Source organism: Gorilla gorilla, chromosome 1 (genome assembly GCF_029281585.2).
Source record: "Gorilla gorilla gorilla isolate KB3781 chromosome 1, NHGRI_mGorGor1-v2.1_pri, whole genome shotgun sequence".
Lineage (NCBI taxonomy): Eukaryota > Metazoa > Chordata > Mammalia > Primates > Hominidae > Gorilla > Gorilla gorilla.
The window spans coordinates 204,586,534-204,600,445 of NC_073224.2; the positions used below are offsets into that span (position 1 = coordinate 204,586,534).

At 38.2% G+C, this 13,912-nt stretch overlaps 1 protein-coding gene across 6 annotated transcripts in view; it reads right to left on the reverse strand.

The window, feature by feature from the left end:
• ZMYM4 (zinc finger MYM-type containing 4) overlaps positions 1 to 13,912 on the reverse strand; it is a 152,766-nt gene that overhangs the window by 38,735 nt on the left and 100,119 nt on the right. For all 6 annotated transcript variants that reach the window (XM_019015121.4, XM_055391493.2, XM_063700442.1 and 3 more), the window contains 4 exons: positions 13,404 to 13,488; positions 12,895 to 13,150; positions 1,790 to 1,964; positions 1,465 to 1,677 (listed from right to left, as the gene is read on the reverse strand). In XM_019015121.4, the coding sequence (XP_018870666.3) occupies positions 1,465 to 1,677; positions 1,790 to 1,964; positions 12,895 to 13,150; positions 13,404 to 13,488 (729 nt within the window). The remainder of the gene's footprint in view (positions 1 to 1,464; positions 1,678 to 1,789; positions 1,965 to 12,894; positions 13,151 to 13,403; positions 13,489 to 13,912) is intronic.

A 13,912-nucleotide genomic window follows, 5' to 3' on the forward strand; every position in this document is an offset into this window, starting at 1 on the left:
TTTACTATTCCTTTAGGTTCATCAATTTTAAAACTAATATTTGATCAAAATTCACTAATAAAATAAAAATCTAATACACACAAAACTACATAAAAGACATTTGTTATAGAGTTCATCCAGTTCATCCCGTGCACACCTCATCAATTCACAAATATATAATCCACATCTATTTCTTCCTATTTCATAAAGATAAGAAAAATCCCTTACTGTAACAATTAATGATATAATTTTGATTATCTGGTTTGCAATTTTAATTCTGTGAATCAGATTTCAACACTACATATGCAACTTGAACCTTTCCTTGTCAAATAAGAAGTATATATGCAAATCTCACATGCTGGAAAGATTAGAAGGCTATACACCAAAATGACAGGATTTGTTATCTGTGAGAGATACACTGCATTTCTTCGTGTTTTTTTTTAACTTTCAAAATATTGTTAAAGAATACAAATCACTTTTGAAATAAAAAAGCCATACTGGCCGGGCATGGTGGCTCGCACCTGTAATCCCAGCACAGGGATTGGGAGGCCGAGGCGGGTGGATCACTTGAGGTCAGGAGTTTGATACCAGCCTGGCCAGTATAGTGAAATCCCATCTCTACCAAAAATACAAAAAAATTAGCCAGGACTGGTGGTGGGCGCCTGTAATCCTAGCTACTTGGGAGGCTGAGGCAGGAGAATCGCTTGAACCAGGGAGGTGGAGGTTGCAGTGAGCCGGGATCACACTCCAGCCTGGGAGACAGTGCAAGGCTCCATCTCAAAAAAAAAAAAAAAAAAAAAGCCACACTCTAAAAACATGTATTTCAAATGCATAAACGTGTATAAACAAATGCATGAACAAAACTGCTACTTATAGAACTCTGTATGAATATTTAATGCACATTTATTCAACAAATACTATTTATGTATAAAGAATACCAGTTAAACAAATAGTAAACTCTATATGTATATATACATATATACACATACATATTTACATATATACATATACATACATATATACATATATACGTATATATACGTGTGTGTGTGTGTGTGTATGTGTGTATATATACATTTTTGTTTTGTTTTTTTTTTTGAGATGGAGTTTCACTCTTGTTGCCCAGGCTGGAGTGCAATGGCACGATCTTGGCTCACTGCAACCTCCACCTCCCGAGTTCAAGCCATTCTCCTGCCTGAGCCTCCTGAGTAGCTGGGATTACAGGGATGTGCCACCACACCTGGCTAATTTTTGTATTTTTAGTAGAGATGGGGTTTCTCCATGTTGGTCAGGCTGGTCTCGAATTCCCAACCTCAGGTGATCTGCCCGCCTCAGCCTCCCAAAGTGCTGGGATTACAGGTGTGAGCCATGGCACTTGGCCAGTAAACCCAATATTGCAAAACAACATTTTCATAAATAATTCTGACTAAAAATACAGATTACCTGAACTGAACAAAGACATCAAGATTAAATATGGTCATGTACCTGCTTGTATGCCGTGATACACGATGAACTACAAAACTTCTTAGACTGTCCCTCTATCTGAAGCATGTGGCATTGTCCCGACCCACTGTAACAGTAACCCCCACAGTTCTCACAACAGTTCATGGTGAGGTTGTTAGCAGAACGAAACTTAGAGAAGCAGGCATCACTGCAAAGTTTATGGACCACATTCTGGTAATTAACTTCATGTCGAATCTAGAAATTAAATAACAGCAACACAAAAACAAGGAGCAGAGAGCATCAAAAGCTGTTCTTTAAGCACAAACATATTAGACTCCTGCCCCAATAAAGGAAAATGGTAACTTACAACAGCATTCTTCTGACACATGCTGCATTTGGTTGAAATACTATTTGTATTTATGGTAACAATAGGTTTTTTTTTCAGTTCATATGTTGACAAACATGACTGACTGCAAAAATCTTTACTAGTGGTGGTGTTTTCAAACTGGGCACTGATCACATCCTTTGGATTTAAAATGTCTCTAAAAATAAGAAAAAAATAACATAAGCCATGGTATAATTCATTTCTTTTTCCTTTCTGTGAGCTAAAATAACTAAATAAAACAGAGGCAATTATACTGTAGGGAAATAACACTGGAATTTAAGTTTAAAAACTTTAATTTTCTGGGAGACACTTAAAAATTGCTTTGATCCTTAAATTCTTTTCTATGAAGTGGAACTAACAGCACCTACTTCATAGAACTGTTATGAGAATTAGTATGTTTCAAAGACTAAAAGGAAAACATCAAATGATTAGCATTCATTATCTCTACAGGAGGGATTATATGAGATTTTTCTTTTCTTTTCTAGAATTATCTGTATTTTCAAAGTATTCTTTAAAAATACTGTATTACATTTAACATTGTCAAAAATTAGTATCTTTTAAAAGTAAACATACATTTTACACTACACAGTGCATATTCTAGCACAGTTATATAAAATATAACATTACCATATCTAAATAATTTAATTTCTAAGCACTAGTAACAAAGGCATTGAAGATTAAAACCCTAATGATTAAGGCTCCTTACCACTCCAACCCTAATCCCACCAAACCACTCACTCTGTAGTAGTTTACCAGATAGTTCAAGTGGAAACCATATTAAAAACCAATTTTTCGGCCGGGCGCAGTGGCTCATGCCTGTAATCCCAACGCTTTGGGAGGCTGAGGCCAGCGGATCACAAGGTCAGGAGATCGAGAGCATCCTGGCTAACACGGTGAAACCCCGTCTCTCTAAAAATACAAAAAATTAGCCAGGCGTGGCGGCATGCGCCTGTAGTCCCAGCTACTCAGGAGGTTGAGGCAGAAGGATGGCATGAACCCGGGAAGCGGAGTTTGCAGTAAGCCAAGATTGTGCCACTGCACTCCAGCATGGGCGACAGAGCGAGACTCTGTCTCAAAAAAAAAAATAAATAAATAAATAAATAAAATAAATGAATAATAAAAACCAATTTTTCAAACTGGTGAAATTTTCTAATCAATGTCTCTCTCCCATGAGTATACATCCACATAATAGTTAATAAACTGCTTTATACTCATGTTTGTATCTTAAAGAGATTACACTAGTAGGATACTTTTAAAGAAAAGATTATAGGCATACCTTGTTTTATTGTGCTTCACAGATACTGCACTTTTTAACAAATAGAAGGCTTGTAGCAACCCTGCCTCACACAAGTCTATCAGTGCCATTTCTTAACAGCATTTGCCCACGTCATGTCTCTGTATTATATTTTGGTAGTTCTCCCAACATTTCAAACGTTTTTGCTATTATAATATCTGTTTTTCTATGATTAGTGAACACTGATGTTACTATTGTAATTGTTTTGTGGAGTAACCACAAACCACGTCAATGTATAGCAAACTTAATTGAAAATTGTTTGTGTTCTGACTGCTCCATTGACCAGCCACTTCTGTGTCTCTCCCACTCCTCAGGATTTCCTATTCCCTGAGGCATAATAGTATCAAAAGCAGGCCAATGAATAACCTCACAATGGCCTCTAAGTGCTCAACAAAAGTAAGAGTCCCACGTTTCTCACTATACATCAAAAGCTAGAAATGATTACTCTTAGTGAGGAAGGCATGTGGAAAGCTAGGCCTCTTGCGCCAAACATTTAACCACATAGTAAATGCAAAGGAAAAGTTCTTGAAAGACTAAGAGGGCTACTCCAGTGAAGACATGAATGATAAGAAAGTGCAACAGTTGGCTGAGCGTGGCGGCTCACGCCTGTAATACCAGCACTTTGGAAGGCCGAGGCAGGCGGATCAACCGGGGTCAGGAGTTGGAGACGAGTCTAGCCAACATGGTGAAACCACGTCTCTACTAAAAAATGCAAAACTTAGGCAGGGCGCAGTGGCTCACGCTTGTAATCCCAGCACTTTGGGAGGCCGAGGTGGGTGGGTCACAAGGTCAAGAGATCCAGACCATTCTGGCCAACATGGTGAAATCCCATCTCTATTAAAAATACAAAAATTAGCTGGGCGTGGTGGCGCGTGACTGTAGTCCGAGCTACTTGGGAGGCTGAGGCAGGAGAATTGCTTGAACCCAGGAGGCGGAGGCTGCAGTGACCTGAGATTGCGCCACTGCACTCAAGCCTGGGTGATAGAGAGACACTCCGTCTCAAAACAACAACAGAAAAGAAAGTGCAAGTCTTACCGCTGATGTGGAGAGAAGTTACAGTGGTCTAGATAGAAGAGCAAACCAGCCACAGCATTCCCTTAAGCCAAAGCCTAATCCAGAGCAAGGCCCTAATTCTCTTGAATTCTAGGAAGACTCAGGTAAAGAAGCTGCAGAAGTTTAGAGCTAGCAGAGGTTAGCTCATACAGTTTAACGAAAGAAGCTATCTCTGGAACATCAAAGTACAAGGTGAAGCAGCAAGTGCTGATGGAGAAGCAGTAGCAAGTTATCAAGAACATCTAGCTAAGACAATTTATGATGGTGGCTACACTAAATAAGATTCTCAATGTAGAAGAAACAGTCTTCTATTGAAAAACGATGCCATCTAGGACTTTCACAGCCAGAGAGAAGTCAATGCCTGGCTTCAAAGCTTCAAAGGACAGGCTGACTGTCTTGTTAGGGGCTAATGTAGCTGGTGACTTCAAGTAGAAGCCACCAGCTTCTACTTTTAACTTTCAAAAATCCCAGGACACTTAAAAGATTCCTTTCAAAATATTACTGCTCATTGACATCTAGTCACTGAAGAGTTCTGATGGAGATGTACAAGAGGTTAATGTTACTTTCATACCTGCTTACCCAATATCTATTCTGCAGCCTGTGGATCAAGGAGTAATTTCAACTTTTGCAACTCATTATTTAAGACATACATTTCCTAAGGCTACAGCTGCCATAGATAGTGATTCCTATAACGGATCTGGCCAAAGGAAATTAAAAAGCTTCTGGAAAGGATTCACCATTCCAGATGACATTAAGAACATTCATGATTAATGAGAGGAAAACCAAATATCATCATTAATAGGAGCTTGGAAGTAGGTAACTTCAATCCTCACAGATGACTCTGAGGAGTTTGAGACTTCTGTGGAGGAAATAACTACAAATGTGGGAGAAATAGTAAGAGAACTAGAAGTGGAGCCTGAAGATGCGACTGAATTGCTGCAATCTCATGATAAAACTTGAACAGATAAGGAGTTGCTTCCAATGGATGAGCAAGGAAAGTAATTTCTTGTCATGGAATTTACTCCTGGTGCAGATGCTGTGAACTTTGGTGAAATGACACCAAAGGATTTAAAGTATTACATAAACTTAGTTGATAAAGCAATGGTGGAGTCTGAGAGTACTGATTCCAATTTGGAAAGTTCTTCTCTGGGTAAAATGCTATCAAATATTATTGCATGCCACAAAGAAATATTTTGTGAAAGGAAGAGTCAACTGATGTGACAAACTTCATTGTTATCTTAAGAAATTGCCACAGCCACCAAAACCTTCAGCAACCATCACCCTGAATTAATCAGCAGCCATCAACATTGAAACAAGACTGTCTATTAGTAATAAGATTATGACTCACTGAAGGCTCATGTGATTGTTAGCATTTGTTAGCAATGCAGTACTTTTAATTTAAAAATGTACATTGGTTTTTAAAGATTTAATGCTATTGCACACAGACTACAGTATAAACACAACTTTGATATGAACTGGGAAGCCAAAAAATTAATATCACTCACTTTATTGAGATAATTGCTTTATTGAGCTATTTGCTTTATTGAGGTGGTCTGGAACCAAATCCTGAATATCTCTGAAGTATGGCTATACAAATCTCTCTGCTTCAGTAAAATAGTAGATATAATGGGAAATCATCATTAGGAGCACCTAATATTTTACTATAATACATAACTCCATACCTTGCCATCTTCCATACTTAGCAGCTCTAGACTGCTTTGCTTTTTGCATTTCCTGTTATTTTTAAAATTAGGTTTTAATGTATTTCATAGAGGGATATTTAGTGACAAGGATATTTAGTGACAAGTTACATTGAGCCAGACATTAACGAAACCCTGAGTCAAAATATGGTCCACATACGGGCCAGGCGCAGTGGCTCACACCTGTAATCCCAGCACTTTGGGAGGCTGAGGCGGGCAGATCACTTGAGGTCAGGAGTTTGAGACCAGCCTGGCCAACATGGCGAAACCCCGTCTCTACTATAAATACAAAAATTAGCCGGGCGTGGTGGCATGCGCATGTAGTCCCAGCTACTCGGGAGGCTGAGGCAAGAGAATCACTTGAACCTGGGAGGCGGAAGTTGCAGTGAGCCCAGATCGCACCACTGTACTTCAGCCTGGGCAACAGGGCAAGACTCCATCTCAAAAAAGAGATGTTATGTACTTAAGGAGCTCAGAGTTATTGTGACAAATAGACAAATATTTCATAAAATACTGTAACACAAGCATTCTTAAAATACTATAGGCCGGGTGTGGTGGCTCACGCCTGTAATCCTAGCACTTTGGGAGGCCGAGGTGGGCAGATCACCTGAGGTCAAGAGATCAAGACCATCCTGGGCAATATGGTGAAATCCCATCTCTACTAAAAATACAAAAAAATTAGCTGGGCATGGTGGCGTGTACCTGTAGTCCCAGCTACTCGAGAGGCTGAGGCAGGAGAATCACTTCAACCTGGGAGGCAGAGGTTGCAGTGAGCCAAGATCACGCCACTGCATTCCAGCCTGGCAACAAAGTGAGACTCCGTCTCAAAAAAAAAAAAAAAAAAAAGAAGTATAAATAATTTTTGGAGAAGACACAAATAACGTGCCATAAAAATATAAATGAAGAAACAATTATTTCAGACTACATGTAACATGAAAGGCAACCCAAAGGGTGATATTTTAGCTGGACCTTAAATAGGAGTTTTCCAGAAAGTTAAGGAGATAAGAATTGGGAGCAGCATGGATCAAGGAAATGGAAGTATAAAATTAGGTATTTTTTCACTGCTCTCACTATGCTTAGAGTCCAATTAGATTACATCTTATTGTGGTAGTGGATTATATCTTATGACAGAATGAGAAGAAACAATCTCATTCAAGTTAGTGAAAATTCAGAAATGGTACAGACAATCTGGGTGTTACTTCTTTGAATATCATTATAACAAGAATCTGATCTAACAGTATTAACAAAATTATCCTCCAAATTACCTCTTTTCTGCAAAATATGAGATTTTTTTTTTTTTCAAAGATAGTCTCCTGCTGTGTCACCTAGGCTGAAGAGCAGGAGTGTGATCATAGCTCACTGCAGCCTCAAACTCCTGGACTCAAGAAATCCTCTCACCTCATCCTCCCAAGCAGCTGGGATTACAGGCATGTGGCACCACAGTTGGTTAATTTTTTAACTTTTTGTAGAGATGAGGTTTCACTGTGTTGCCCAGGCTGGTCTCGAAATCCTGGGCTCATGCAATCCTCCAATGTTGGCTTCCTAAAATGCTGGGATTACAGGCATGAGCCACTGCTCCCAGCCAAGACAGATTTTTAAAAACAAATTATTAGGTCCCTATCATTAAGGAAACCTAAAACTTAAATGGCAACCAAAATTTTTTCAGAGTTTAAGTTAAATTCAACAGGCTAAGAGATATGATTACCAAAAATTAAGAAAAATAAAATTTATTCTGAATAGCTAATGAGCTTCTTCTAACCTAAGTGCTGCTGTTATATTTCTACTGGTATACAACAGTAGCAGTAGTTATCAGAGAGGAAATTTTTTCCATCTCTGCCTATTCAAATCAAATTGAAACCCTTCTTATGGGGAATGATTTCTAAATGAAACCTGTTTGACTACATAGACTATGTAGAGAAACAATGCATATGCCAAAATGAACCAGCTAGGTGACACAAGCAAATCTTTTACCTTCTTTGAATTTAGCTTCCTTATATTTTTGGTACATCCAACTCATCAATTTTACCATCAGATAAATCAGACTATACCAAACTGTTGTAATCACCATGTAAATAAGAAGGGATAAAAAGGAAGGCAAGGTAGTGTTGAACAGGAGATTAAAGAGTAGTTCAGAAAGTAAAATGGAATATAAGGAAAAACAAGGTTGACAATGGTGGAAGACTGAAGCAAAAAGTAAGTATTATGTAAAATGAGAAGTAGGAGAAAAGTAAGAAAGAAAATGAAGAAGAAAAGGCTAAGGAGATAAGTAAGGAGTACCTGAAAGAACAAAAACGGGTGAATGAATAAAAAAAGGAATAAAAAAAGGGTAAAAGACTAAGTGAATAAAAAGGTAGAACTGTAAAGAGTCAAGGGATAACAGGTTGAAGAAATGGAAAATTTGGATAATGGATAAACCAAACATGAGAAGAGAACACAATCTTAAAGAGCAATTGAATTACATAAGATCAAGACATAGATAAAATGACACATAGGTAGAAATGACCTGTCTCTAATAAAGCTTAGGCAAACACCAGAGACTGGAGGCCAAAGAAACATGATAAATCTAGATGAAAAGAGTAACATGTATGGACAATAGTAATAATTTTTTAAAACGAGAAAGAGGGCATATTTTAAAACTTACGTGTTTTCCATAGCCATTTTGAAAATAACTGATAAATCTTTAAAAAAAAATATCTATGACTGACTTTTTTTTTTTTTTTTTGAGACGGAGATGTGGCTGACATTTTTTAGGGGCTGGGGGGGACCAGGTCTCACTATGTTGCCCAGGCTGAGTCTCAGACTCCTGGGCTCAAGCAATCCTCCCACCTCAGCCTCCTGAGTAGGTGGGACTACAAGTGCACGCCACCATGCCCAGCCTGTAGCTATGATTATAAAAGGATAAATATCACTGAAATTTTAAAGACTGTTGATCCCTAGAGTAAGAATTAAATAAAGAAACATGAAGTTATTATGTGAAATGATTTCATGGCAAAATAAACAGAAAAAAACTATAAAAATTAAAATCTTCAAACTGATTTAAGTCTTACAATCCCATGATGAGTGCCGGGCACGGTGGCTCACGCCTGTAATCCCAGCACTTTGGGAGGCCAAGGCGGGTGGGTCATCTGAGGTCGGGAGTTTGAGACCAGCCTGACCAACATGGAGAAACCCCATCTCTACTAAAAATACAAAAAAATTAGCTGGGCATAGTGGTGCATGCCTGTAATCCCAGCTACTCGGGAGGCTAAGGCAAGAGAATCACTTGAACCCCGGAGGTGGAGGTTGTGGTAAGCCAAGATCGTGCCATTGCACTCCAGCCTGGGCAACAAGAGCAAAACTCTTGTCTCAAAAAAAAAAAAAGAATCCCATGATGAACATACTGGAATACAGAAATTAGAGACAGGATATATACCTAAGTACTCATTTTTAAAAGTATGTTTTACAATTCAAGCAGTATAAAGTCTCTTTTTACTAAATAATTTTACTACATAAGTTATAACTATAAAGTAGTAAGTATAGCTTTTTTAGAAGTTAGGATCATTGGGCTGGGCGCAGTGGCTCACACCTGTAATCCTAGCACTTTGGGAGACTGAGGCGGGTGGATCACAAGGTCAGGAGATTGAGACCAACCTGGCTAACACAGTGAAACTCCACCTCTACTAAACATATAAAAAATTAGCTGTGCAGGGCCAGGCGCGGTGGCTCACGCCTGTAATCCCAGCACTTTGGGAGGCTGAGGCGGGTGGATCAGGAGGTCAGGAGTTTGAGACCAGCCTGACCAACATGGTGAAACCCCATCTCTACTGAAAATACAAAAAAAAAAAAAAAAAAAAATTAGCTGTGCATGGTGGCGGGTGCCTGTAGTCCCAGCTACTCAGGAGGCTGAGGCAGGAGAATGGCGTTAACCTGGGAGGCAGAGCTTGCAGTGAGCCGAGACTGCGCCACTACACTCCAGCCTGGGCGACAGAGCGGCGAGACTCGGTCTCAAAAAAAAAAAAGAAAAAAAAAAGTTAAGATCATTAATTCTCCCATTCAACAAATACTTATTAAGCATTTACTGTGCTGGGTATATTGAAGTAGATAACACAAAGTTCCTATCCTTGTGGGGGGTGTGGGTGTGTGTGCATATATATATATTTATTTATACTGACATAAATTATATGTATTTACTGTGTGTACAACATAATTTTCTTTCTTTTTTTTTGAGATAGAGTCTCACTCTGTCATCCAGGCTGGAGTGCATTGGTGCAATCTTGGCTCACTGCAACCTCTACCTCCCAGGGTCAAGTGATTCTTGTGCCTCAGCCATCTGAGTAGCTGGGATTATGGGCATGTGCCACCAAGCCCAGCTAATTTTTGTATTTTTACCAGAGATGGAGGTTTCACCATGTTGGCCAGGCTGGTCTTGAACTCCTGGCCTCTAGTGATCCACCTGCCTTAGCCTCCCAAAGTGCTGGGATTACAGGCGCAAGCCACCACGCCCAGCCACAACATCATATTTTAAAGAACAGGCTGGCCGGGCGCGGTGGCTCGCGCCTGTAATCCCAGCACTTTGGGAGGCCGAGGCGGGCGGATCACGAGGTCAGGAGATCGAGACCATCCTGGCTAACATGATGAAACCCCATCTCTACTAAAAATACAAAAAATTAGCCGGGCGTGGTGGCGGGCGCCTGTAGTCCCAGCTACTCGGGAGGCTGAGGCAGGAGAATGGCGTGAACCCGGGAGGCGGAGCTTGCAGTGAGCTGAGATTGCGCCACTGCACTCCAGCCTGGGTGACAGAGCCAGACTCCGTCTCAAAAAAAAAAAAAAAAAAAAAAAAGAACAGGCTGAGTATCCCTAATCCAGAAATCCAAAATGCTCCCAGTATCTGAAACTTTTTGAGCGCCAACATGATGTTTAAAGGAAATGCTCATTGGAGCATTAAATTTCAGATTTTCAGATTAGAAATGCTCAATCAGTTAGTAGATATAATGCAAATATCCCAAAACCTTTTTAAAAATCCAAAATCTGAAACACCTCTGGTCCCAAGCATTTAAGGTAAGAGACACTCAACCTATGTGTGTATGTGTGTCTGTGTGTGTATACACATACACACTGTGCGATGCCTAAATCTAGCTAATTAATATATGCTTTCCTTGGTTACCATTTTTGTGGTGAGAACATTTTATATCTATTCTCACCATTTTTCAAGAATACAATGTATCATTAACTATAGTCACCATATTGTACAATAGATCTTCAATTCTTTCTAACTAAAAAATTTTGTATCCTTTAACCAACATTCCCTGACACCTTTCCCAACTACTTCCTCATGGTTTATGTTCTAATGAAATAAATTTTTAAAGAAATAAGCCAAATCTATCACTCAAAATAGCCCTGGTATAATTATTATTCTAACAATGACAACATAACTCAAAGATATATTTTTTAAATTCCCTTTTATAAATTCCTTCACAAAAGGCATTGAAAGTCACAAAAGCACCAATCTTATATAATTAAATTTCATTTTTGAACAAAAATTGATATAAAATATCTTAATCTGCACTTTAATCAATATACATGGTTCTAAATGGCTTTTAGCCACATGTGAACAGTAAATAAGCACTCAGGAGATAAAAATTTGATAGCACAGAAGCTATTCAAAAGAATGTGTAATTAGCTTAAAAGATAGTCCCAAAACAAAAAGTTGCAGAAGTTTCTATTGTTCTTTTAAATAGCGGCAATTTTACAATAAAAATAGAAATTCCAAAGAAAACTGAAGTCTAATCTACATTTGTATATATAAGTTACAGTATATATTTAAGCTGCCTCAAATATAACCAAAATTTACCCTGTCGGTCATTTCAAAAAAATGAAGCATAAACGATGTGCATACCAGTAACTTCCAGAAAAACTTCTAACCATATTTAAATCTCTTTTAAACATCTCTTATCTAACTGAACTAGGAGGAGGAATATCTTTTTCTCCTCTCCGGGCAGACAAAGTGCAGCATCTGTGTGAGGAACTATAAACATTACCGCCTAAAGTAATAAATGAATCATGGTTTGAGTAGCCTGATTATAGAGTGTTTCAGAACAAGAGCATTATTCCTCTTTTTCTGACTTAAACCGTTTCTAACAATCATAAAATTAGTCAAAGTTATTGTGTATTACTCAAATATATCAGGATGACCTTATTACAGTCATAAGATCATACCCCTTTTTTGTTATTAAACATTCCAATGGACACAATGTGGTAGTTCAGAGACACTGAGAAAATAAAAATATAGGCCAGGCGCGGTAGCTCACACCTGTAATCCCAGCACTTTGGGAGGCTGAGGCAGGTGGATCATGAGGTCAGGAGATTGAGACCATCCTGGCTAACACAGAGAAAGCCCGTCTCTACTAAAAAATAGAAAAAATTAGCTGGGCATGGTGGCGGGCACCTGTAGTCCCAGCTACTCAGGAGGCTGAGGCAGGAGAATGGCATGAACCCGGGAGGTGGAGCTTGCAGTGAGCCGAGATCACACCACTGCACTCCAGCCTGGGCAACAGAGCGAGACTCCGTCTCAAAATAAATAAATAAATAAATGTGTATACACACACACACACACACACACACACACACAGGAAGCCATTTAAGGTTAAGAAGAAAAGTATTAAAGAAATTCAAATTACATAACAGGAAATATAACTTAAAATATTTGTTGGATTTAAATATCTATTGCCTATAGTTATAAAATACTGCTGTAATACAATATCCCTAAATGTGCACTTTTTGTTATATCAGGCACTTCAACTAACAAGGATGGGAGAGCTGGTTTCAAAAACAATACATAAAAGTAACATTATTGAAAGCTAAAAAACAAGCTGAGAACCTAGCACCTAGCACCTGGAAGACTGAAAAGCAACAACTGAAAGCAGACAGAAAATAATGTGGTATTTCTCAAAAAAAAAAAAAAGGAATAAATGTAGAATATCAAATGTAATACATGAGCTAAGAACAAAGTATGTTAAGAGAAAGGAAAGAAACAAAAAAGATAATTTAGAATTCTGCTATACTTTGAGCAACTTGAACAAGTTTTCTTGGTGAGAGGAGGCGGTGGGCGGGCAGGTGGAACTGTATATCCAGTGAGGCACAGTGTGGAGCAGAATAGCTGAGTAGACCCTTTCCTCTGATAAGCAGTTTGCCCCTTCTGGAGGATTTTTTTACAACCAGAACAGGAAACTCGAACAGCTGTGGCTGGAACTGAAGGAAGCATTTTATTCATGCCAGATGACGCCAGTGAGGGCTGAAAGCCAGTAGTCAACTGTGGAGCTTTAAAAAAAAAAAAAAAAAAAAAAAATTGAAAGAAAAAAATGTTTTACTTTTTACCATGAATTTTAAGTAGACATTCTTTCTTTCTCTTCTAGAACTAGTCTTGAAACCCAACAGTAATTATGCAATACACAATTTAAAGGCATCCTAAGTGGGTAGAGAGAGCTGCCTGGTTTATTAATACAAGCAGAATTTCTTCTCATTCATATTGGTCAGAACATACACAATCCATTTATTCAGGTCTGTTTCTTACCAAGAGGGCTGCCACTGACTGAAAACACAGCACTAATTTTCAGTTCCCCCTCTTGAGTTTTTTGCTGTTGGCCATGACTATACTCCTTTAAAGAAGAAAAAAATAAATAAATACATAGAGAAAAGAATAAATACCTAAAGACATCCAGACATTCAAGACATTTTACTACCACTATATAGAGGTGGAAAATGTTTAAAACATTAATAAGAAATAATAAAGTACAAAACAGCAAGCAAACTATAATTAAATATAGGTAAAATATGTATATGCTAGGAGTGTAAGACAGAAAAAATGAAAGTATCTACTTAGTCTGTGACACTAAGTATTTATTATTTTTGAAAAATCTTTAATTTTATTTTTATTAAAGTATTATAAGTTACTGTTTATTATAAAAGTAATACACAATCACTATAGAAAATTTAGATAAATAAAAATAAGAAAAAACTTAATCATATTTTAATCACCCCAAAACAATCACTGTTATTCTTTGGGTATATTTCTTTCCAGTC